At 35.9% G+C, this 27,300-nt stretch overlaps 1 protein-coding gene across 3 annotated transcripts in view; it reads right to left on the reverse strand.

Annotated features, from left to right (window-relative positions):
- The window catches only part of SLK (STE20 like kinase), a 49,608-nt gene that overhangs the window by 19,625 nt on the left and 2,683 nt on the right, over nt 1-27,300 (reverse strand). For all 3 annotated transcript variants that reach the window (XM_077182915.1, XM_077182914.1, XM_054637232.2), the window contains exons 2-8: nt 8,755-8,919; nt 6,379-6,427; nt 5,807-5,956; nt 3,294-3,366; nt 2,888-3,082; nt 2,142-2,223; nt 1,038-1,166 (exon numbers count right to left, since the gene is read on the reverse strand). In XM_077182915.1, the coding sequence (XP_077039030.1) occupies nt 1,038-1,166; nt 2,142-2,223; nt 2,888-3,082; nt 3,294-3,366; nt 5,807-5,956; nt 6,379-6,427; nt 8,755-8,919 (843 nt within the window). The remainder of the gene's footprint in view (nt 1-1,037; nt 1,167-2,141; nt 2,224-2,887; nt 3,083-3,293; nt 3,367-5,806; nt 5,957-6,378; nt 6,428-8,754; nt 8,920-27,300) is intronic.

Consider the following 27,300-nt stretch of genomic DNA (forward strand, 5'->3'; position numbering starts at 1 on the left):
TGATTTGCCATAGGGAACATCCTAGGCTAGCTGTTGCAGCAAGCACAGGTTAGATTGTACATTTCCTACCTTAAATTTTCCCAAGCATACAGAAAACAATTCCTTTTAAGTCAAAATTGCATTTAAAATATTTCTTTGTGTAATTGTTCAAGAAGTTTAGTGTTGATCTCCCAGGAGTGTTTAAAACTACCCCAAGGAAATAACGTGAAGGGCTCTACCTCACACATTGCTGCAATGCCGCTTGTGAGATACTTGACAGAGTCCCAGGGTGGACTTCACTCCAGCCCTCCTGGATGGATGGCTCAGCAGCTCATCCAGGGGAGGGGAGCTGCTGGGGATCACGTTTGGAGCCCGTGGGGTGCACTGGGAGGGCAGTAAGAAGGCCAGGGGCCGTGAGGAACGTGCAGATGGGTAAGGGGGGAATGGAGGCGCCTGCTCGAGCTCTCGGCTCCTGCAGCAGTGCAGGACAGCAGCTCTGGGAGGCACAGGGAGCAGACACAGCCTGGGCACTCTGCTACCTGCACCACTCCCTGGACATGACAGTTTTCCCTCTGAGCAACCACACTCACGCTCTAAGATTCTTAAAGCATCTTTAGAACTACATTCATTATAAAACATGTGCGTTTTTCCTTATCTTTGATAGCCACACTGTAAAATCACAAACTTAGTTTACAGCATAATAGTCAAATACTCTTCCTAATCTTTTAAACACTTCATGGAATACAAACACACATTTCCTCATTCACCCAGTCATCATGACTTAAAAACATTTACATAAAAATCAGGATCCCATTTTTAAAATAGCACATATACATGTAAAAAATCTAAGATGCTAGTCTTTATTAGCTATTATTTATTAGTAGTTTTTAAGGAGTTCAAACATGCTACTTTTTAAATGGCTGGCTACCTATTTTGCAATAAGTTTAGAGTATTATTATTATATTATTTGATGTCAAAGTTGGGCTAATACAATTGAAACTGAATTCTCCATGGGAAATTTGCCACAGCATATTAAAAAAAGTAAATTTTGAACTGACCAGAGAATTTTCTGTTTCTTCTTCTTCATCCTCATCTTTACCATCTTCAACTTCTTCTGTAACTTCTGCCTTAGCTTCTGCAATCAATTCTCTTATTGGTTTATTTGAAGTAACAGTAACAAATGGATGCTTGTGAAAGCAAAAAAATAAGCACAATATTAGGTGGTGGCTTCATAGTATACAGTGGGAAAATCATAATCTGAAAGAAATATAACTTCAAAGAAGTGTTACTTTGGTTGCCTCACATTTGAAGATTCACAATTAACACTGTTCCAATGTGTTTTTTCAGCAGAAGTCTTAAAATCAAAACATTTGTGTTCAAATATACAAAATAAGTAGTCTAACAAACTTGCTAAAAATACAAATGATTAATTTATACTGACCTTTTTCACAATCCAAAGAATAGAAGTAGAAAGATTTCTAAAAAGGTTACTTTTCTTGGAATTAGGTTTCATTTCCGTTCCACAGTTAAATTACTTCTTGACAAGCTTTATCTAGAAAATATACTTTCTAGAAAAAAATGTGCTTTGCCTTTACAACAACTTCTCCTAATATGAACTAGAATTCTACCTTTTTCTTTAGGAACAAGCAGGTACCTGTTCCTCTCCTACCGTCTGAATCTTCTTTCTCTGCTTGGCCCTGCTACTTAAATCTATTCAGCATATGCCAGATGGATTGTGGATAAAGCAAATGGGTGCTGACGTTAAACACAATCAAATGTACCTGGTCACATCTATTCCTGTTCAGCTCTTCTGCACTGACAGCATTACAGGGGAGGGCTGAGCACTAAAGCTTTTAAAACACCTGTCAGCAACTGGCCACAGACCTAAACAACTCCTTTGTCCATTGTAAGCATCAAAGTATAGTTACTTACACAAAGTCATTGGTTATATTACAGCAAAATATGTTCAACTAATAACCTGATGTGTGCTTAGTATCATCTGATCAAATTTCACCAAATAAGGATCAATTTAAAAAAGAGATTGTGGACAAATACCTAATTTGAAAATATTTAAGTAGTTACTATAATACTGCTCTGCTTTAACAAAAATACCAAATATGCTTGCCTTTAAGCAACAGTTCTGAACAATTAACTCTTCCTACCTGTAGAAGTTGACTTGCACTCCACCTTGCATCTACATTCTTTTCCAAACATTTCTTCAGAAAATCTTTAAAATCTGATGACCTATGCAACAAACAAAGAGGCAGTGGTTGTTCTTCTGTCTTAACATCTGACCAGCATATAAACTGAAATACTCTTTAGGTTCACATTAATCTACACTGCAACTCCAAGTCCTGCTATTGACTCAGGAAAACACAAAGGGAATACAGGAATGCCAAGACCAAAACATCACAAAGACAACCTTTAAAAGGTTTGTCCATTATCAGAAGAATTTACTTTTTGCTCTGGACTATTAATACATTTCATCTGCTATATCAGATGTAACTGAATCATGTGAAGATATTAAATTGACCAAATAGATAATGGCTTTTAAAAACACTTTCTTAGTATAAAAATGCTTTAGTTTGCTTTCACCGTTAGATGGCCTTCAGATCTGTTACTACATTTGTAAAAAAGCTATTTAACATATGTTTTAAAGCAAAGCATGTAAAATACTTCTGTATAAAAGCTTCTATACAGAACTATGACCAAAAAAAAGTTCAAATTGTGTCAAAAGACACATATATGTATACACACATGTACAAACATATATTGGGATTGTATGGGTGTGCCTTAATGCATAAAGCTACACCACGAACTTCAACAGGGCTGTGCTCATCAAATTTAGCAAACAAATGACTTGGATTGCCTTACACTGGGGTGGGAAAGCTGTCAGTACAACACAAACCATTTTGAAGGCTGTGCCAATGTTGGCGGGTCAGATTTTGCGATTTTCAGCAGCACTCGCATGGGATTCAGTTCATGGTGAGGTGGCTCTATTTGAGCCATTTCTATTAAAGTAATGCCAAGAGACCAGATATCAGCCTTGTAATCATATGGTCTGTCTTTAGAGGTCTCACACATAACTACTTCTGGAGCCATCCTGCAAAGAGAGCAACAAAGTTCCAGATGAGAAAATGCTTTTTGATGTGTTCTGAGAACAGTTCTAAACACAGATGTTCACTGAAGCATTGCTAGAAGCACATTCCACCATCAGTAGATTTACACAGTACCCATCAAGCTTGTAATATCAAATTGAAAGTAACATTAAGATACTAGTTAATACAAAAAAGTCAGCAAAAGAGTGCACTTACCAATATGGTGTGCCAATAAAGGAGTCTCTTCTTTGTATTGTTCTAGTGTTTTTAGCTGATACTCCAAAATCCGCTTAAAGCAAACAGTAAAACACTATTAATAGGGTGGTGGAAAGCATACTATATTTCTTTTTATTTACAATTGTCATTTAAAATGGTGTATATTCCAGAGCACACATTCAGTATTAAAAATTCAAAGTGAGGTAAAAATATTTGTGCTCTGACAGCTGAGTGACAAGGTTTTATAGCATTTATAATGAAAGATCTTAAATAAAACATATTCTACATTTCTTAAAAAAAACCCCAAACCATAAGGCTACTGTTGGGCTGTATGGGACAGAAGCAAAATATGTATTTACTACAGGAAAAAGTGCATTACATATTTCTTTAAGTACAAATTCATTTCTTTAGCCTATGAAGTCTGTATTCATCAAACATGGCACCGTCTCATTAATTCAATAACTCATTCCATTTTAAATTTCAGGACTCAAATTTTCACAAAGTTACATTTCCTCTTCATCTTACAGGTTTCTTTCCACATGATTTTTGATTTTATAAAAAATACTTGAAAGCTTGCATGTGTACTTTTCATTAATATCTATCCAAAAACCATTTTACCTCTTTGCAATTAGTTATCTATAAAACACTATATCTCTCACTCTTAAAAAAAGACATTTAAATAAGTATTATATGCTTACAACAGACATAATTTTGTTAATGAAGATCTAGAGATTAAAGCAAAGGGACAAAGAGCCATATGTTGCCATCTGTAATCTGTACAAAATCACTTGATGGGCTCAATACGTGAGAAGTCTAATTTTGCTCTGGGAAAAAAAACAGGACTAAAATCTATTGGTTCAATAAAAGAAATTTACTTGCCATTCACACATCTGTAAAAAAAGGAATTATACATTTCTTTGTGTAACAATCCAAATACAAGTAGTTTATAAGGAGTAAAATGCTTCTTATAAACTATGCTGTACATTTTTCATAATTACATCAAGTCTTTTTTTAGAAATCTTAATTAGCAAACCTGAATGCATCACCAAATGCACGTGAGAAAGAAATCTCCTGTGGTCTAAACTGTTAAGTAGTATCTTGACAGCCTGCAAGGTGATGTATACCAGCTAAGCTTGACAAAATCTTAAAGTAGTTCCAAGTCTGTATGAGGAGAAGCCAGGTCATGTGAGGAGATGAACTGAAACAAATTATTCTCTCTGACCATGAGACTCCTGCTGTGATCCGTGGTTTCTTTTACAGCAGTGCCAAGAAACTAAGACAGTGGTTCCATTACATTTACACATCAGGCCTATGACCCCAAGTGCATCACTAAATGTTCTGGCTCCAAAGAAAAGCTGCACCAATAAAGTTACATGTACTCTGCAGACTAAGAAAGCCAGATGCAAGGACTGTGTGTACAAGGAATAATCTTGTACAGAAGGCATCCATGGAAAAGCACAATCACACTGAACTGATCAATACAGCAAAGCAGGTTCTTAAATATTCTCAGTTTCTAATAGAGAAGGTGCACAGTACCTTGCTGAGATGTGATCAATATGAGTTAGGCAGGAGATATATTCCTGAATTTGGACACATCTTGCTTACATTTAAAAGGAAAGTCTGTATCAAGGCTGCAAATTTAGAGCCCTGGTTCCCTGTGGCAGTATTCTGATTTTCCTTACCTCTGCCCTCTGTGCATCCAAAGAAATACAACTGATCAAACTGATCCCATGCAGAGGGAAGGCTTTGAAACCTGAGCGTGGGCAGGGATGTCATGGAACTATGCCACGGGTAGAGGCACTGCAAAGGCTGACAGCTTATACACATTTTCCCCTGAAACAAAGTGGATCCAGATAATTCCTGCCCTTTCCTGGCTGAATGAAAGGATGCTATTCACCACCAGCAGCCCTTTGTCAGTTCTGCATGGAGGAATCCTCATCGGACTAAAAAAGTGGATGACTGCTTAAACTTACATTTAAAAAAACCCAGAAATCAACAACAGTAAGCTGTATTTTGTTCCAGACTGTTCTGTCTTAATTTCGTGCAACAAACAATTGAAAAAGGAATGGAAAAACTAAGCTGGATGATTCAGATTATTACATCTCTCTCAAAGGAAGAGACAACAGTACAAGGTACTGCTTTTTGCTGGCTGTGAAGAATGTTCCCTTTCCAAACTAGTAACTTCAAAGGGAAGTTCTGATGCTATCACAGTGAAGGTAAGTAGGTAAATCTGGAACTTTAGACTAAGCATCAGCAAGATCTATGGTGACTTCTTGTGCTGATTTTGAAGTATGAAAGATGTCATAAGTATAGTCAGGACATTTGCTCAAGTTTTTTTGTTTTGTTTTTTCTTCCTTGATAGCACCAAACCACTTGCTTCTGAAAAACCTCGCATTGTTAGATTGGTACTTCAGTAGGTAAATATTGAACCTTGACAAACTACAGCTTAAGGAAAATACAATTAAAAGACCATGCCAAGTTCCAGGAAAGAGTTTTATTTGCAACGTGCTTACCTAGTTTAATGTCTCCATCTAATGTGAAAAGAATATTGCCAGCTTTTAGATCTCTGTGGATGATCTTATTCTCATGCAAGTAGTTCAGTGCTTCCAGTGTCTGCCTGCACACCACTTTGATCTGTGGCTCTGTTAACGGCCTTTCAAGCTCTACAAGAGAGAGACAGAAATAATCACAACATTTTTGCATTTTATGTTACATGTTCATAGCAAACCCTATAGGAACATATGGGGAAACTAATTAATCTGACAGATTCTAAGCATCACATGTGAGGAAAAAATTCTCTCTTAGAATATTTGCTCCTTCCAGTAAAGATTTTATTCCTTGAATCCAACCCCCTTCTCATTATGAATTATGTATACCTACCTATCTGAACTGTGAAAAAACTACATCATTTAGAGACTGGTTCTTTTGTGTGTTACATAGAGATGCTAAAGACCAGATCTTTTACAAAAATATTTGCATATCAAAACAATACACATATGAAATAAGTCTTACAGTATATATTATCACTTTAAGGTATTAGGATTATTATTATTATTATTATTATTAGTTGAAATAACTTATTTACCCAACATTACTGCATCTACTGCTCCTCCTGCACAAAATTCAATCAGGATCTGTATATAAATAAATAAAAAAAATATAGAGATTAGAAATTAATAGTTCCACTGAGCTGAATCATTGATTAAGGGAGCATTTTTGGGAGATCAGAGTTTCAGAATATTTGGCCTCATCAAGTTATTTTACTAACCTGCAAAATACTGGTACTCTTACCCAGCTAAAAGTAGGGCTGTACTTCTCAACAAATTATTTGAGAAATGCCTCGAGACCCTCAAACAAAAGTTTTAATCCAACTATAAAATAGCATAATAAAACTTATAAAACATAATGATACAGTCAGCTTAAACCTACTCCTTGTAATGTGATTTACATAATCCCTGCAAACTCATTTCTCAGTTATTAAGCTCTACTCCTATACTATAATCTCTCTGACTGAAAAGTCCAAGAGCTAAATGATTTTCCAGTAGCTGATGCTATCTCCTATATTGTTTCAGACAAGATGAAAATACAGAAAAATGCTCTGAAAAGCCAAATAAAATTATTACATTCAGATGTTTACATTAATTTTCCTTTTTTTTCATTCATGCCTACAATACTTCAAGGCCTTTATCCCAGAATGTAATAATACCAGAACAAGTCCATCCCCAGTTCTGAGTTTCCTTTTGAAACAAAAATATACTACAATTATTTGTGAGCACAAACTATGCTGCTATGAAGGACAGAAAGAACATAAACAAAGGAGAAAGAGGGGAGACAAAGAGAATGAGAAGAGCATTAAAGAGGAAATCACGTCCAAGACTGATACCCCACTCTTCCTTATGTAGTTTTTTTTTCTTTAATTTGAACTTTAAATATTATAAATTATAATCTACTGTCTGAGAGCTAAGAAGCATTTCTTCTCAGAATCTCAACAGTCAATAAGATTGGAATTAGTGTGTTATTTTTTATTCTTCTGTAGAGTAATTTAAAAATCAGCATATAATTGCTGATAAAAGAGGAAACCTCAAAGTATACCTTGTACCACAACATTTATATATACACCACTTATTCACATACTTCAAATTATTATTGCAATTAATCCCTACAGCAATGGTACCAACAAATATATTATATAATGCAATTCTTTGTAAATCCTGTAAACATTCCATTTACAAGCTTCTGTGTGCCAAGTAGGTAAGTATGGGAATTTGTACATCAAGAATTTATTTCTCTAAAATTTGTAGTTTGGTCTGACAAAGATCTCTTTGCTAGAGAAATCACGTTTCTAATCTTGGAAAGCAAACATGTATTTAATGTCCAACTATCATTCTTCTATTTTTTCCCCTCACTAAATTTTGTTTATTTACCACATCATTAGCCTTGTGGCTTACAAGCTCCTGCATTTTACTGTAACTATGTAGCTCCAATTTTATTTTCAAAGTGTTTACTTCTATCTTTATTCTGCCAGTGAAGCCCACCCACTCAGTTTCATATTGTGCCTCTATGCCTACTTGCTTTCATGCTGACCTTTATGCACTGAAATTTTTTCACTATTCCACTGTTTTATATAATAATTTACTCTGCACTGAGATTACCAAGTTTTGAGCTTAGCAAAACAAATGTGCATCAGGAAACAAGGTATTACACTTCCACCATTTGTTCAAAGAGTAAAGCTTATTTGTAAGACTCCCAGGAAATCATCTTTTATTTGTTTTAGGTACCTTTTTGAAGTACATGCTCTTTAAAAAAAACCCAACCCATGTATTCTTTGTACCATTCCAAAAGCAGCTATAAATATTGCACTGGATTACCTACAAGTGCAAAGTGTTTTGTCACAGCTGAAGCCACCCAAGCACAGAGCCAGGATCCAGCACAGCAGGGATGTGCAGTGCCACATACCGTATGCTCTGCACGTCAAGGTACAAATACCCGGGGTTTAGTAAATTAATTACTGTTCAAGTCCTGCTAAACTGTCCTTCCTTCCTGGGAGTGCCAATAAACCCCCTAGCATCTAAAGTATGGACTTCACAGGCTGACCTTTTCAGCTCTTTATTTATTTTTCAGGTGTGGATTCCAAGTCTCACTTAAAATCATGCTAATGTAATTGAAATCTGAGTCCTATTGTTACAAATAAGCACCAGCTGAGAACTCTCTCAATACACAAAATGAACTGCTAATTTCCACATTCAAACACCCAACCAAATGACTCAGGGTAGCACAGTTTTGCAGTGACAATCTCCTAAGTCATACCCACAATTTCCAAATTAGTTTTGAAACTGAGTAGTTATCCCAACAGTGACAATGCAGATAAAATCTGACAAATAATATTTTGATAAAGAAAAATGTGTAATTTCAATAACCTTTTGAAATAAGAAAAAACATTTGGAAAAAGAAAAATACTTACCCACAGATTGTTTTCATAGTAGAAAGCATCTAGGAGTTTGACAATATTAGCATGATCACAGGATGCTAAAATATCAATCTCCACCATGTAATCTTCAAGTTCTTCTTCTGATTTAGTATCTATCACCTTTGCAGCAGCCAGAACTTTAGTTTCTTTGTTCTGAGCCTGTAAAAGAAAAGTCACAGCAAACATATACATTAATTTCATCAGAAAAATGTCACCAGCAAAAAAAACCCAGAAATAAAGCAACTCTCTCTCTTGACACTTCTGTACAAATTTCCAGGCTCCAGTTTCCTCCTCTACAAAAAGAGAATCCCTGCATATTATACAGGAGATAAAATCTAGCAGAAAAAGGGTTTAATAACTTTTCTCAAGGCCAAGAAACAATGAAAGACATGTAAAAACACTTAATTCTAATCACATTCTTTAAACCATCATCAATAGCTCAGGATACTTGCTGCCTTACTACGATGAAGTTTTGTGCTGCTCCTCAAACACCATCTATTAACACAAGGCAAGGAGTGGCAAGGAGTACAAGGAGCCTCCAGCCTCTGTTTCTGCCCTTCTGACTCTCCCCACGTCGTGGCAGCACCGCTGCTCCCAAAGCCAGGCAGGGAAGCAGATCCTGCAGCAGAAGCAGCTGAAGCTCCTCTCCAGCCAGGGGCTGTGTGCTGTATCCCAGCTTCAGGAGCTGCCTTTGCCTGGCATTTTGCATCCTTCCTTTGCCTGGCATTTTGCTGCCTGTGCTTCAGCAGCCTGGGAGGACACCCCTGGTGGGAGCCATGGAAGGTGGGGCACTGCAAATGCTGCCAGCTCTCCTGCATTGCTCCTCACCCACACAACAGGGACAGGGACAAGTGCAGAACAACTAAAGCAAAGGGAAAACAAGACTTTGGGTACCCAAGGAAAAGAAAAGGCATTTCTGCTGTGCATTTAAATATTCTTTGGCTTTTTTCAAACATAAGAAATTACAGACAAGTCAGGTGAGTTATTTAAATAGCAAAACATTTCAGAAACCAGGAGATACTACTTATTAAAAGGACACTGCTGAAACCTAATCACAAAAAAATATATACACTCTCTAATAATTCTCTTGTAAGTTATGTTTGAAGGAATGCTCAATTCCAAGCTGCAGCAAACTTCAAACAAGTGTATTTTTCTCAAGTCATCATAAAAACACTATTTTGTTAGTGGCTACCTCTGAATAAAGGAAGTGCAGGACTGAAGTCTACTTCACCCATTGATCATGAAGACCATGAATCCAAGTCCTGCACTTACTCCACTGAGCTTTTGACATTCAAATGAAATTAAATGGCAAGGAGGAACACAGGCTCTCTCTTAAGCAGCAACAGACAAGGATCTACAAGGGGAATTCCAACTTCTGATGTGCAGCATCACAAGGCAGTTCATGTCTCTGCTGGTGTGGATTGTGCATGGCCCTAAAGCTATTTTGGGATGATCCCAGGACAGGACACAGCAAAAATCCCAAAACCTGAACTTTGTCACCTAATGACTTTACACTAATATCAGAAAAAAGCTGGTATCACAGACAGCAAGTAAGAATTCTTAAGAATTATTCTGAAGATCTAAATATTATTACTTGCACAGCTATAAATAATTCTCTCTATGTGGCAAAAGATAATAAAATATTTAAAGACAAACATTTATATTAACATTCAGTAAAACAGCAGTAACAGCAAAACACACTTATAAAGCATAGTCCCAGCTGATTCATCTCATGTTGAGGGTAAAGGTTTTCCATTACATTTCTTTTTATCTCAATATTTTTTCCAAAACAAAAAACAACCAAATCTTCCCAACCTCAATATTTGCCGTCCCATGTTTAACAACAAAGATAAGTAATCTGTATAACATCATTTGAAAACCAACTACTGAGAAGGTTTCTAACACACATTCTAATAATAAAAAGGAAAAGGTCTGCTTAGTAACACAAACAACATTTGTTTTGGTTTCATGCTTTGTAGCAAGAATGAAACACCAACCTTCCTATTCTAGAGCTGCACTGTAAATTAAACACAAAAAGTGAAACAGATGTCTGACCACAACAGAATTGGACTTGGTAGCTTTATTTGTGCAGAAAAATGTTTTGTAAAGCATCTTTCTAAAGAAGTCAAATTCTAGCTGTAAATGGACTTTTTTGAAGCATGTATGGCCACACGCTCTTCACTTAAAAAAAAAAACAACTTAAAAAATAAAGCTGAAATTAATTTTTACACGAATTTGCTTACAAACTATATAATGGCAATAGTATTTTGTTTAAATAAACCATCTACATCAGGTAACAGGTGTTACTGCTTCCAGATTCAGTTTCACCTTTGAGCAAGAAGGACATTGCTAAGTTAGTGTGAATGATTACATGCTCAGGAGTTTGCTACATTTACAGCATATATTGGTTTTTTTCTACTGACAGAACACTTTGTATTTTGATTTTGCCCAGATCCTTTTGCTTAAAGTAACTAGAAATCTGCTTTGAGTATGCTTCTACGATTTCCTCCTTGTGGCAGCTCTATTAAAACACCTCATTACAAATAATGAATTATTATAGAGACAGTATGATTATCTTTATGAGCATCTTAACAATTATAAACAAAACCAATGTTTGCCTTTGTTCTGCCTCAAAACAGTAAAATTTTGTAGGTCTAAATCCAGACTTTTTTTCCACCTCTTAAAAGAAAAAAGCTTTAGAATTAGCATATTTCCACTGGCTATTTCTGAGGACTGATGAAACATTTTAAGTATACATCAAACAACACCTGAAAAAAAAATTATATGTTTTAAAGTTCTTTTTGAATAAGGCATTAGTCATCTCCACCCCACAATGCACTCTATGAAAAATACCCATCTATTTGACTTACTGTAAGTAACGTGCTCTTTTTAACTGTGTACAAAAGGATTTTACTGTTCATGCACAAGATTTATGAATCACTGTACTGTACAGTGAAAAAAAAAACCCTCTTTGGATTAGGAGGAACAAAAAGCACTTGCAACTTTGTGTGGGTATGTTTGTTTTTTCTAAACTTTGGCTGAAGTCTTTCTTCTTCCACAAAACGTTCTCCAAAGGTCAGAGCCAGAGCAAAAATGATTGTGTAGAATCAGTCCTGATTTGCACATGGAAATTCTGCATTTGGGTACACCAACAATTAAAGTCAACCTGCCATTTATGTTACAGGATATATTTTGAAAGTGCAGAACTTCTGAGTAGCTGTAGCCCAGCAGTTTCTTCCTGTATTTTAGCTCTCAACTACTAATTCAATTTATTCCAAATGCTCTGCTTAAATACATTTGATTCTGTGTCTAGGATTAAGTGACTTAAACCTCAGTCCTATGCTAAGAAATCCAAACCGGCATTTTCAATGGTTATGTGCAGACAAGGAAGAAAGGGGTAGAAGGATTCATTAACAAAATTTGATCTTTTCAAAAGATACATACATAATAGATGAAAAGCAAATTGGAATAACTCATTCCCTCAAGATGTGACTAATGCAAGATGACATGGAAATTATTAACTGTTACATGCAACAACACACAAATATTGCAATCCTTCCAGTAAAACTCCTATTTGGATTATGTATTGAAGGTTACTACAGCAAATATTTTCACTTAAGGAGAAGAAATGCACAAGGAAATAACCTGCTGTATGTTATAGCATGGGTCTTGCAAGGGATGGCACAGTGTCATCAGCTGTCAATGCACAGAAAAGCACACTTAATTCTAAGTTAAATACTTTGAAAAAGATGGATTGCAGGCTTGTATAGAATAAATAATCTTAAAAATTACAACTTGCAAATGAATACGTCTGAACCTACATCCCTTACTGGAATGGCAATGTACATCTAATGCACAAAAGCATTGCAGAAATCTGAAAACGTCTCAAGAAAGAAGAATAACCATTCCACATAAAACCAGGCCCTACAAGAATGTGAAATTAGTGACTCCTCCCTAACAATGCTGGATTTTTGCAGGGGGTATCATATAACTAACTGTAAGTTCTAGAGGCAGAAGCTTTGTGAAGAGACTGACAGCAGAATATTAAAAGGTAGTTTACTATCCGGGCACCAGGCCAAGAAGTTGCATATTCCCAGCCCTGGACAGCAGGGAGAGCAGAGCTACTGCTCCACAGTAATGGGATTACAGCTCAGAGATAACACACAGCCTTTCATCTTCTGATGACCAATATGAAGTTTCAGCCTTGCTTGTGAGGAGCTGTTTCAGTTTCGGATCACCAGCAAACGCTTCCTTCCCAACTGTGCATTTCCTCTGCAATGCAGCTTCAAAAATTAAACAATATTTACAACTGAAAAAAAGTTAAGTACATCCTTTACCTCTTGCTCAGCCAGCCAGGAGCAAAGCTGAGATATGAGATAGAAAATTGTTCATCACCTTTCCTCCTGATGCCTGATCTCTTGTGAGATGTTACATAACCTCACTGCATGTTTTGCAGGCAGCAAAACAAATCAATTAAGAAGCTTTTCCTTTCTGACTCATTCTTCTCAACAAAACCATATAGTCACAATCATGGATCATCAAAGTTGTCAAAAGGGGAAAAATATACACATCCCTATTCAGCAAAAGATGTTTTTTCCCCACATAAAAAGCTCCACTTTTGTGTAAAATTGGGTTTGTAAGATCTAGCTCCAGATAAATTTTCTGACAGTGCCTGGGTAATCAGTACTGAAAGGCTGGCCTTGTACAGCACAAAGGCAGGAGCTGTTTCTCTGAGCTACCACAGAGCAGAGATTTCAATCTTTCTTAGAACATATGAATTAAGGAAAAAAAATTGCTCTCATTTTAAATTTTAGCAGCTCTATCAAATAAAAATATAAGCAGTAGTGTGGCCTACTGAAACAACTACAGTGGACTTTTGTTTTGTCAAAGTTTCCTATAACATAATTAACAATGTCCTGTACATTTTGAAACTAAAAAAACCTTAAATGATTGACCAGTATCAAGTGTTCAAATTTCTTTTCAAAAACATGGAAAGGTGTTCTTCATCAGTGAATTTTAGAAGTTACCTTAGATAAAAGGAAGCACTAATTCTAACATTAAATGTTAAAAAATGTAATTGAAGTATCAGTTTGAATTCAAGAGCAAATAGCTACTCTTGCAATATTAAACCAGTTTTATCAATAAAACACAAGTTCAGCCAATGAAGAAGATAGCAACCTCCACAGACTTCTGGAAATTAAGATGAGTCCGTCATTTCAAAGAAGTTGTTTTTTGCAACAATCTTCACTGCGAGATGTTTGAAAATGCAGTAGTAATAAATTTTTAAAAGAGAGATCATTTCAATTTCTTGTTTAATTATAGATATGCTTGGTCCAAGGAATTAAAAACCAGCTAACTTCAGTTAAACCTGCTGAAACTTGTTGAAATGACGGATACAGAAGATTTATTCAAAAGTTAATGAAATGAACTCTCTCCCAAAGAAGATGATACACCCTTGAAGTACAGCTGATCAGCCAAACATTTTCCCAGCCTGCACAACATATCACAGCTACCCTACTATACAGTTTCTTCTACTTAAACTTAATTAAATTCAGTTTCTCTGTTTAATGCTGTGGAAAAAAGCCAACCAAACAACAACAACAACAAAAAAAACCCCACCAAAAACCAAAAACCAACAACCCCTGAAATAGAAATACAGATAAAAGTGCCTCTGTTTCCTACAAGCAAATGCTCCTCCTACGAAAGTGGAGGCCAGGGTTCATCCCTGACTGCTGAAGCATCTTTATGATCCTGTGGTCTGGTGCTGCCTTTGTGGCTACGCTCGTTTGGGAGCTGTTTCCATGACAACTTCACTCTTTTAACATTATCCTTGTACTTCGTACTTACTGAGGTTCTTCTGCTTCCTCCACAGTTGGTTTCTGAGGATTCCACAAGTTATTTTTGGGAGTGGTATGAAATATAATTTTCATGTTTAACCTCATGTTTCCCACTAAGTATTCTCATTAATTCTGTGGTATTTTGTGTACTAGCTGAGTAGAGTTTCCATCCTGATTGCTCATGCTTTGTGCCACTGAAATTAGAAGGAATACTTATATTCATCTTTGAGGAGTATATGAGCTGAACTGGCAAATATGTGCAAAATAACTGAAAAAATCCTTTACAGTAAACTTAACAGGAGAAGATATCAGATTTCAGCATAATTCTTGCTTAAGCAAATACATGTAAAACACAGAGTAAAAAATAAGAAAAAAATTGCTAAATACGGGCAAGAAAAAAACAGCTATGCTGTTCTATAATAACACATCTTATTTTCCCTTCTCTTGCTGCATGATGGCTTTCATAAAAGCAACAGGGAAAACCAGCTGACAATACTGGGAAAGCATTTGTAACTAAAGCATTAGGTGGTATCAGAGGTGTATGTGCAAAGGAGTGGCATTTTTTCCCAAAATTCACTTATAATAACTGTACATACTACTTGCTAAAGCAGCATTAAAACACACAATACTGCATTGCAATCAACTCCTAAATTTGAGAAGAGGGAGGTGTGACAAATTGAGATTTATCCCCACAGTGCTAAGCTGCTTTGCCAGTATCTTTCCCCTGCAGAGGACACTAACAGTTGCTGGCAGAGGTTCTGAGTTTTATCCAGCAGCAATGACAGCCCCAAACTAACTTAAACCTCCCAGAAAGACAGTAACACAGTGGATCTTCATCTTGGATTACAAATATCCCACAGTTATTTCTTTGGTTTTGTTTCATTAAGGAAAAAACCAACACAATGCTTAATGCTTACCAATTTATTTTAGTGACAACAGCTTAAAATTCAGTCTATTCCAATAATAAACACACCTTTATTCCAAATGATGTAATTAGGAGTGCTTCCAAGAAACAATGTTATCAAGAAATAATTTTTAATCACACCATAATTACTAACTTCAGCTGTTCCCTACAATTAAGACAAACAAGAAGTCAGAGTTGAAGCTGTGTACAGACTGTGGTTTTATCAGAAAATTATCCTACTGCCAGGTTGAGAATTTTATGTTTTGCTTTTGATTATTTTATGATTTGTCTGAACGTAGGACTTAAAAAACTTCCAAGTCCTTCATCTGGGAACTTTTTGCTGTAATCTTGTTTCTAATCATTAACATCTGTAAGGAGCTTTAGTTCACTGGAGCTCAGAGCCAGCATTCCTCCTGCTAACCCCTTTCCCAAGGAGACATTTGGAGCAGCTGAAGCTCACTGCAGCCTTCTCCAGACACAGACACCTCAGAGTCTTTTGGCTTCATGAGCACCAAGTAATTTTGTTTACTCACACTTTGCAGACTAGTGTACATCCACAGATGTACAAGTATAGATCTACTACACTCCTTTTTTACTTTTTTGTCCTTTTTTTTTTTAAATAGAGTGGCTCAGTTAACCCACAAAACAAAACTGCTTTGCCCAGAGCTTTTTAGCCAGATCAGATGCAAGATGGCTACAGCTGTTTGCTGACCCAGCACAGCCATTCATTACGACAAAACAGGAAAAAAACAGAGCATCTGACTTGAGCATGGAAAATTCTGTCCTTCCCAACTGGATATCAACAAGTCAACAACATAATAAAGAAAGAAAAATGACAATTTCTTTGGGCTTTAAGAACCCTTCAACAAAGGCCTTCTGACATGTTACTAGGGGAACTACATAGTCCCAGAAATGCAATGTGGCATAGTCATTAGGTTAAAAAAACTTGCTGTCAAAAAAAGTAAAGAATATTATTAAAAACTCTACATTTCACATAGCAGAAGGAAGGCATTAAAAGACCAGCAGTAAGACAATTTATTTTATGTATCTATTGGAGAAAATGATGACCTATAACAGATGTAACTTAACTGTCATTTAAAGTGTAAACATCTTATAGCTCAAATTTAAGAAAAGGTTCAGTATAATTTGATACTGAAGTGTGAGCCATGTTCAAATTTCACAACAAGCACAGCTAAATAGCCAGAGGGGAAAGATTAAATTAAACAAGATAAATGAAGCATCATCACCCCTTTTCATTCTTTGCCCTCCTAAAATGAACACTTCATATGTTTTAAGGGAATACTTCATATGTTTTAGGAGAAAAACATAAACTATATAGGCAGTTTAAGATTTAGTGTTTTACAAAGAGATACAGTTGTAGCAGAGGGAAAGGAAATGAGACAATATATAAATACCACACTGAAACTGGCAACAACTATTGCAAAACTATCAAAGCATATATTCTGTTGCTTCACACATAAACTAGTCTGTTAAAATGAAACTTCCTCTATTTCTGAAGGAGTAAAAGATAGAAGTAGAGTAGCTTTAAAAAGTTTCAACTAAAAAAGCTGTACATCATTATCCCTCACTTCTAAGTGAAATTGTTACAGAAACTAATTCATATTCTATTTATAGTATTCATATGTTTTAAAAATAAAATTTAGAATTCTAGCAGGGACTCATTCATTCCTTACATACCATCTCTAAGGCAATCTAACAGAAACCAACTGCAAAGACAGCAACAACAACAAAGAAATCAACCATTAAGCTAGTGTCATTCAGCACTCTGTAATGTAAACAAGTTATTTTCAAGTCAGTCCTACTATAATAAACTTTATTAATTATTAAATTCATTCTGCTGGTATATGCTATTTAATGCTAGTACAGTCTATTACTTGACAGTAGTTTCTCTTGTGCTGTAAATCCTGACCCTAAAGTTTCACAGTACCTCACAAGCACAGAATGAAATTTCAAAAGGTGCCTCACACAGCTTAGATAAACTGGCCACCTTTGTGCTGCAAGTACAATATCTCATGAGATGAGAAAGAGCGTTCTCAATAAACATTTGGTATTCCTTGACAACTGGCTATTCAAGTACCACAAAAATAGCACCCTGGGTTCTGCAAATGAACTTCATTCATATTCAACACTGTAGTGGAATATGCTGCTTTCTGATGCTGCCTTTCAGATTAACTGTTTGGTTTGTTGGGGTTTTTTTAATTGTTGAATTTAAACAACTAAACAATTAAGAAAATTGACTACTCTGAGAAACTATATGAATGCAAATCCTATTACTTATCAGCAATTCTCAAAGGAAATTTTAATGTAGAAGCATGCTACTGATGGTATTTTTAAAATTCTCATGTTCTATGCACTTGCTGTTTGACATTTTACTGATTGGTGTAATTTGTTCAGAATTTACCTAGAATGCTACTGATAAACACAAATGGCCATGGGAATAATTGCATAACTTGATAAAATTATTTTTAAAAAAACCCAGAAAAACAAATCAAGACAAAATTTTTCAAGTCTGTGAAAAGCACAATGCACAAAATGTGCAAAGGAAAACGTACTGTGTTACTCAGGCATCTGCAACTAAAACATTTATCAATATATGGTTTTCACCTAATGTTGGAACATTGTTCTTCCTCTGACAGACCTGTTGAGAGTCATGGTAACATTGAACAGCTAATGCTTCTTCCTGAACATCTCCTGTGCTTGTTCTTGCCTCATAACTGTGTGGCAAGGCTACGTCTCATGGAATTATGGAAGCTTTATCTTGTCCATGTCCTCAAGAAGTGATGTCGCATGGCTCCTACGAGGAGGTCTTGTTATGGGAAAATCATTTATTTATTCTTCTTCTCCTTCTCTCTCTCTTATGTTTTTTTTCTTTAATTGAATATTAGGCTGAAAGCTTTTTGAAGCAGATGACTATCTTTTGTTGTACATTTGTACAGTGAGAGGGAACAAAGAATTCCATTCCCTTTGGAAAATTATCAAAGCCACTTCTTGCTCCAGAACACCTTACTCAAGTCAAATTCAATTCAGTTTCTGTACTTTCCTCATATCAGTTAGATCATGGGCTTATAGTCAACTTGCAGTTATGCCTAAATAACAGAATGCACCTAGCATGGACATCAGTGGTGCTAAGGGACAGAACCACTGGCTGATAAAAACACCACCAGCATTTCCCATAAGTACCTTTTCCTTAGTAGTTGCTAACAGCAAATGGCTCCTACAACAGGAACAAGTCTATTTTTCCTTTTGTCCTGACTAAAAGCATTCATCTGACATACCTTAACAACTCCACAATATTAACATGCAACCCTTTGACAGCTACTGAAGCCAACAGCGCTGACAACGCGCTGTCAATTTTCCCTTCCATTGGCAGTGTCACTTGTCTGGCCCTCTCGTGAGCTGGCCTGGGCAGCCAAGAAGATTACATGGACAATCAGCTTTTGCATGGCTTAGTTCCTGAAGCAGATCAGCACGGGGTTGGCAAGCACCAGGCCTGTCACAAGGAAGGATGTGGGAAGGACAATCCCCTGCCAGAACCCTGCCTGCACCGACCTGCGCCGGCCCAAACTGCTGTGGAAAAGAGTCACGGTAAGACCCTGACACTCATCATTTCAGTGTCACTCCTGCACTTACCAAAATGCACTGCTTTGGACAGCAATGTGTTGTTGACTGTTTCACTTAGTAAATATCACAGTTCCACAGTGTTTAAATGCTTTTTAGGGATTCAGAATAATCTTCTTTATATTGCACTGGCTAAAAGTGAGGTCCTATGTCGGGCCACTAAAGGACACAAATTTACAAGAGCATCAATAAACACTGAAACAAACACCACAAACAGTAGAGGAAAACAAGCCTGTACATGAGCTCCTTTTTGTATTTCACTTTTAAGTGCTAAGGCCAGTGTGTGGGGTTTTTGTTTGTTTTTATTCAAATGCAACACAAAAATCAACAGCCGGCTTACTGGGTTCTTAAGCTGGCCAGAACCCCTCTATTTGCTACCAAGAGACAGTTTGAAATTCGAGCTACAGCCAAGAGCAAAGGGGACATTGTCAGGTACCCCAGCTATCCCTGTCAACAGGAAACACTTCTCAGTATTGTTTAAATGGTGATTTTGAAGTTTTCACACTTTCCTTCCCAGAGAGATGAAAAATAGCAGACAGGTTACTTTTAAACTTGGTTAGTACATCTCCACTAATAGCAAAAACTAGTTGGAAAGAGTGAAAGACTAAAAAAGCTCAGCTTAACTCTGAGAGTATCCATTTCTCCACATTACTGGGATGATTTGAGTTTGTTTTGGGGATAATTCCTGCTCAAACTATTCTGACTATAATGCTCCATGATGAGCACAGCTCACAGTGTGCTGCTGTAGCTGCACAGACCTGAGTTTCTGACCCTTGACTATCCAACAATGAAACCCAGAGAATTTTTGCCTGAATGGTGAACTGAAGGATTTGTAGCATCCACAGAAGAAAGTAAGAGAATGAGAAGGACAATCAAAATTATTAAAGGGCCAAGCTGTTGTCTTATAGTAAGCAGACTAAAAAGGTTGGGCCTTAAACAGGAAAAGCTGAAGGTGGGGCAGGAACATGACTGAACTTTACAAAATAAAAAAGGCAGCATTTGAATTGAATAAATCCTGATTGAGACAATGGTTGTGAAGGAGATGAGGGTTAACTGCAACATTTTCATTTTTGCTGAGGTACTCAATAAACATTTCTCTATTATTGTTTTACTGCCTTTTGATTACAAAGGTATTAACTATTTTCCTGGTAAAATACTATTTAGAAATACAATTTAAAAGTTTTCTTCTATACTGCACAGTGTAGATGTATTAGGGAAAACCTTTTGTTTTTACAGCATAAACCTGTTTCAGGAGAACCATTACCTAGGAGATAAAGAAATAATAAAATCCTTAGTAAAAAGTCTTGCCAAGTTATTACACTATCACTGACAAAGTTACAGTAACTTTCCTCAGAAGCCTTTCTGAATCACAGCTATGACTAAACATTTCTGGAGACAAAACCCAGTTCCTTAAAGTCCTCCTTTAACAAGGAAGTCTCAGATCTAAAAGGACATTCAAGGAGATATGAAGAAAGCAAAGGGACAGTCTTCCCCCAGCTCATTACTAAATTAGATGGATTAAAACCCAATTCTGCCTTAGGATGGGGATTCACCATTGCTTCCATACCAAGTAAACCAATTGTGATGTAAGGCACAATCTCAGTTCTGGGGTAATGGTTTCCCTGCCACAAAAATTTTACTTTCTGTTCACCCACTCATTTTAAACAACTGCATTATTGCAACTGCAGAAAAATCGTCTTGAAAATAATAAAGTTTGTTTAGTCACAATGGCATCCTTCGTTTTAAAATTTTCTGAAACAGATAAATTTTCAGGATGACACTTGAAGGTAACAGTCAGTCCTCTGTAGTAACAAGAGATTTAGTTAAACACTAATAAATAAATTGATTTGACTATTGCAGAATGGTCTTAAGTTTTCACTTCTTCATGTTCTTCTGCACAGAAAGTTAGGTAAAATTTGAAAATCATATCATAGAATAGCATGCCTCAGGTAGTCAGAATATTTTTTAAGCTACATTTTGTGTGGAACTTGATTCAAGCATGAGTCTAGGTTTGAGCAATTTCTTGCTCTAGGCTATAGGCAATCACCTAATTAGAAAATGGCTAAAAAATACAAACATGCAAGGCAGAGGGGAAATACTTTGTGCCTCACTCAGTTTCCAATTTACAATTCATGCTTAGCTGCCTTACATTAGCCTCTCTATATACACACATGCAATCCCACAAAATACTGAAAAATTCAGTCTTAATCCAAAATAATTTTAAAAAAATAAACAACACCACCAGGGATAAATCTAGAACTTTAATATTTTAACTTGCATTTACATACATTGAAAGCTCCTTCAAGAAACACCATATCTTTCTAAAACCAAGTAGTTTAAGCAGGTGAATTAAATATTAAAAGAATCTTACATTAACGTTTTATTGCAATTTTTTTCCTTCAGGTAAATCTGCTGCTGCTGCCTATACTTCAGTTGGTTTGTGTCATGAATGTAGAGCATATTCAACAGAAAATCTGAAATGCCAGTAGAAATTAACATTTCCAGTAAAGCCTTCATTTTCTGTTGAAGTATGAATACCATTAGAAAATGGTTTGAGGTACCCTACTAGCTTTTATTGAATATTAGACAATCTTTATTGCCTGACATCCTTCAAACATATTCCTCAAATACTGGGTCTTTTTTCTCTCTAATAAAAATTCCTTCCCATTTGTGAGTGGAGAAACTGTATTTCCACAGTTGACACATTTGAGATATATCTGAGACTTAAAATTTCTTTCAAGCTGTAATCATGTTAAAAAGTCATTAAATATGAACTAGAGGGAGAATTTTATATGGTTTTGGAGAAAAATTATAAAACATCACTTTTTTTACTCTGTGCTGTTAAATCAATCTGCTTTCTGTGCTATTAATTCCATCTGCTTTGTTTTCTAACTGTAAATTTCATGGCTTTTCCATCACTAAACATAGAAAACTGGAACAATCCAAACAGTATCAAAAGAAAAGATAGCACAAGCATTGTAGTTGACTAATTTGGCAGCTACTGTAAAATAAGACAATAGGCAAAAGAGGTGAGACACTATGGATTTGTCAACTCTGTGTATAATCTGAATATAATTAAAGGTTATTGGGGAAGCACAAAGAAGCAAAGACTGAAAAAGTATTTATAAATGACACATCAGCCACCAGGGTCTCAAGGAATGTATTTAAAATCTCAAATCAGAGAGTTTAATTACAGACTTCTCTTGAACACAGACGCAACTGCCATTGAAGGAAAATGATGTTTACAATCTTAGGAGATTCTCAAAACGTGGGTCATGGCCCACAAAACATGGAATTCCTAAGTGTGTTCAATTTAAACAATGACAAAACCAAATTTAAAAAAAATCTCAGACTGGGGATTGGGATATTTGCAAATACAAACCCAACAAATTATTTCTAAAATATTGTTTACAGGGTGGTCAAAACTATAATTTCAGTCATTACCAACAGAAACCTTTCAACTATTGCTCTGCAACACTGTAACATGTGTGTTACTACTTGAAGGCTTGTAGCTCTGGAGGACTCTGACAATGATTAAAGATTTAGCCACATTCTCTATAAAACTCTTAACAAGCCCCAAAAATCAACAAAACCCCCCCAAAAAACCCAGAGCAGAATTATTTAATTAAAAGGACTGCATGTAACTTAAGATAGAAGAATTATTTCACTAAAAGTCAGAACAGTTTAAAGAAGCTTCATTCTGCAATCTATTTAACTTGAAACAGTCACGTTTAGTTTTGAAATGTGAAGTTTTACTATCCAGACAAGAAACCACAGTCCAAACAGTTACACAAACAGTTAGCTAAGAAATATATCAGATGACATGAAAAAAACAAAAGGGAACTTAATAAACATGAATAAAATCAAATAATGAGTTCCTATTTACTTGGAGTTTCAAACAGTTTACATAACTATGCTCACACCTTGGAAAAGATGACTACTTTACCAAGAACTGATCATAAGCATTCTATAATTATCCTCCACAAACTGTCTGCAGTTTTAGTACCAAATGCAATAGACAATACATTACTCATAAGTTAAGTATTGTGATGCTGATTTCAAGCCAAGTGATGCAAATATGTCCAAAAAGAGAGACACGTGCTCTGCTCCTTTTGAATATTTCCTTGCTACAGACAAAAAGGAAAAGTAAGTAACTGGTAGCCATTTCAGTCAAGCAAGTTATCTCAGTCCACAATTTACAGATGACTTTCTGGCAGTACCATTTCCTCAGAAAACTTAGCTAGAGTGACAATAGGTGTAAAGAGCTCTGTAAAGCTTTCCCTTTGACAGATTTCCCAGAGTTTAAAACAGATACTGCCTTTTCCTTATCTGGTATCTTCTAATCAGGCTAAAACTGCAATAGTGTGAAAATAAAGATAACATTGTAGGGCAAGGCACCAAGCTGATCAGCAAGATTACAATCATTTGCCTTCTATGAACTGTCATGCATCTTTTTTCATCATTCACAGCAGCCCTAGAGGACTCAGACTACTTTTACAGAGATTACTGTTCATAGCAAGCCTTAAGTAAAGTTTAGTTCTGTTTCACTTAGACTAAATATTTAAAATGTTATATTGGCACCTTATACATTACTCTCTTGAGAGTAAATCAACTCTCATATCTCCTCTATCTGCTAATGCCTCAATGGCTAAACAAAGCAACACAGCACTTTAGAGAATATTATTAATTCAGATCTCCTGAGGGCAACTGCACCATTCCACTGCTCCAGTTTAATAAGAGGTCAACTTATATAGTCAATTATGAATGAAAATAAATTAAAAGAAACCATATTTGTTATAGCAAACAATTTTAATCAAAATTGCCAAGAGTTCTGCACCACTGATTCATTCTTCTGTATTCAACTTCAATTTAGAACATTTTCACCTGCTATTTCTTTCCAGGTCTGGGCTCATGGCAGACCCACATGAAACTTGTCTGTGAAACACCGTGTTTGACTGGAAACTTTCAAATATAAGTTTATCTTCCAACTAGTAGCAAACATGCAGGACTTCAGACAAACTCAAGCAACATCCTTCCACAGGGAACTATATCATCCATAAAGGAATGTCTGCAAAGTTTCAACAGTTCTACCAAATTCTTCTAAAGAATTAGTGGGACTAATGACACCACATCAGTAAAAAGATAAAGAGTAGAAAAAACAAAGCCTATCTGTGCTTCAAGCTTAGATATAGTAAGTGGTCAAAATCAGTTCTTGGGATGCCTAGGTTACAGATCTAAATCTAAAAGATATCCACCCTAGGAAGCAGCATGATCCATTACTATCATCTGGATAACTTCAAATTGAAATATCCAACTGCAGGAATTTAGAACAATGTGCTGTAAGTAAGACCAAAGAAGTTAGGAAGTATGAATTTTCCTTGTTCTGTCCTTAATTTGTTTATAGGTCAGACTAATTAATGCATTTTCTAGGATTAGAAAATAAGTTAATATGTTAGTGGTACAAAAAAGTACTTCTCAGCAGCTACTAGCAGTCAGTTCATATTTAAATATTGAAAGGAATTAAGAGCACATAATCATTAAATGACATAATTGGTCCATTCTTATTAAATCACTACTTAAAAATTCTATTTGTTTCTACCTGCTGTAGAAGATATTAAGGCAAAACCAGGCTGTCCTGTAAGTCATATAGGCACATTATAGATAAGATGGTTTCAAATACAGATACAAAAACTTAAATGAAGCAAAAGCATTGAATTATTTGACTTGAAGAAACACTCTTGTCCAAAGTCCACTATGACCAGCCAGAGATGAGCTGGTACTGGCAACTTCTGCCAATAGAAGTAAATATGAACACTTAATGTAGTTATAATTTTCAGAGGATAATGCAATTGGGTGGTGCTGTTCACCATGATTAGGGTTATCAGCTCCCACAAAATTTCTTCTCTGAACTTAAAGAAAAAACAGATTTTTTTTTTTAACCAAGCACCAGTTCATTGCTCAGAGCTGGAAAATTTGTGCTAGTAACTTCATATGAAGTTTTCCTTTTATTTTCTGAACTCCTATGACAACTTTTGTATACACAATGCTTCCAACATCTTAGATTTAGTGTAATGAAGATAGAGTAATACTATAAAGGGGCAGAACACTCCAGTTCAAACAAAGAAGCCTGAATGAAATTCTAAGCAGACAAGTCCAAAGGATTCCGTAATAATAATTAAAATATATATACTATCTCTATATACACATACCATATAGAGATACTCTGTCGTATAGCATATAGTGCCACATATGTTTTACCTCTATAGAATCTGTTCCCACAGAAGACTTAAAATTAGTACATTTGTGCAGATGGCACCCATAAAAATCATAATCATGGCTAAAAGTACATTAATTTCTTGGAGTAGTATCCCCTAGTAAAGGGCTCAGAGACAACTAGACACTATGAAAATGCCTTTCTGCAATGTAAATCTTGTATATGAGTGTACAATGTTCTTACTGCCAAAAGAGGCTGGCAAATTTTACTGAAATAAAGGCCCAAGACTTGATTTAATTCAAAAGATTAACTGAGGAAGACAAACATCATTAATGAAAATGCAGGTATCTGTAGCAAGAACATCACATCAGGCATTTGAATGGTCTGTTTTCACACCATCTGAATATTTACTTCTGGGAATTCAGAAGATAGTTTAAAGTTGATGAAAGTCATGAACACACTGATCTACCTTGAAGCAATGTTTACAATGTGCACAGAATTTCGATTTGACACAACAGGGTACTAGAACGCACAATGCAGCAACATGATATAATAATGTAACTACTTTCTAAAGCAAACTGATGTAATTACAATAAGAGCCCATGTTTTTTTCAGGGCACTTAACCTAATCAAATCAAGAGCAGTTTCAAACTGTCCCTCTTTTGTTTTAGGAGCTTTTCATCTCTGACTGCCAAATTTCAAAGTTGGAATCAGCCTCCAGTGTCCATCAGAACTCTAGCAGTCCACTTAGTAATTCTAAATAATCCATGAAGAGCACATAAAAGAGATTAGAAAAAAATTCTATCATCAGGAAACTCGAAATTCTCTTCCAGAACCATCACCTGACACTGAAGTACTGCAAGGATCTATAAATTGTAAAAGGACAGAAATCCACACCATTACTCATTAGCCAAGAGCAAAAAGAAAACAGCCTAAAAGTGGTCTCTTTGAAGAGCCTGAAAAGGGCCAGAATAAAATGTTCTACAGGGCTATAAAACCTTTGCCATCAGTAATCTGCAATTACAGAGCTCCCCTGATCACAAAAGACTTGCAACAGCAGTTGAAACAGAGTATTTCTGAACATTACTTACAGGTCTGTGAATACAAATGTATGAACTGTCAGAACTCAAAAACCCTTAGAATGCTGCAACAAACAGCTTCAAAGGAAATAAGCTCTTCTAGAAATTTGGTTAAGGTATTAAAAAAATAAGCAAGATCCTTGTACTTGATTGCAAAGAAGGAGAATGAATCACAAGTTTTCAATGACCTTAAGACTTCTGTACACAAAATGAATTATCACTGGACAGCGTTTTTAAGTAAATAATTTAATCAGGGAGGCTTCCAAGTACTGTCATAATCATTTAGAGCTGGTTTTGAGTTTTTACTTTAATATTTGACACTCTGTTCAGAAGATCAGTTACACAACTAAACTAATTACCCCTCTATGGGAAATCATAGCATGCAACCAATCTAATCTACTTTTTAGAAATTCAAAGTATACAAACATTTATATGGCAATTCCATTTTAACATGCATCTGCCAAAACGCTGTCACACACAGATCCTAAGATCTTAAACAAAGGCAAATGTACTTTTGGCAAATGTAACTGACACTAGGGCGATGGGGGGGGGTTGGCAAACAAAACAAAATCCCATTACACAAAATGAAAACCCCAACCCCCATACTTCCATTACCTAAAGACAAAGTCTTCAAGCATTCTTGAGAGCTTTGTTCTGGCTTATAGTTTTGAATTCAAAATTTGAGAAGCAATTGAATGTCTATTCCTGCAGCTTCTCATTTGAGGTGTATATCCATGAAAGAACAACCTAACACACCTTTCCTGCTTTCCACACAGTTTCTTGGGGAAGCACACTCAGGTGCAGGAACACAAGTACAGTTTGTATCTATCTGTGTGTAAGCCTCCTTCTCAAACTAGATGGAAACAA

Source organism: Agelaius phoeniceus, chromosome 9 (assembly GCF_051311805.1).
Source record: "Agelaius phoeniceus isolate bAgePho1 chromosome 9, bAgePho1.hap1, whole genome shotgun sequence".
Lineage (NCBI taxonomy): Eukaryota > Metazoa > Chordata > Aves > Passeriformes > Icteridae > Agelaius > Agelaius phoeniceus.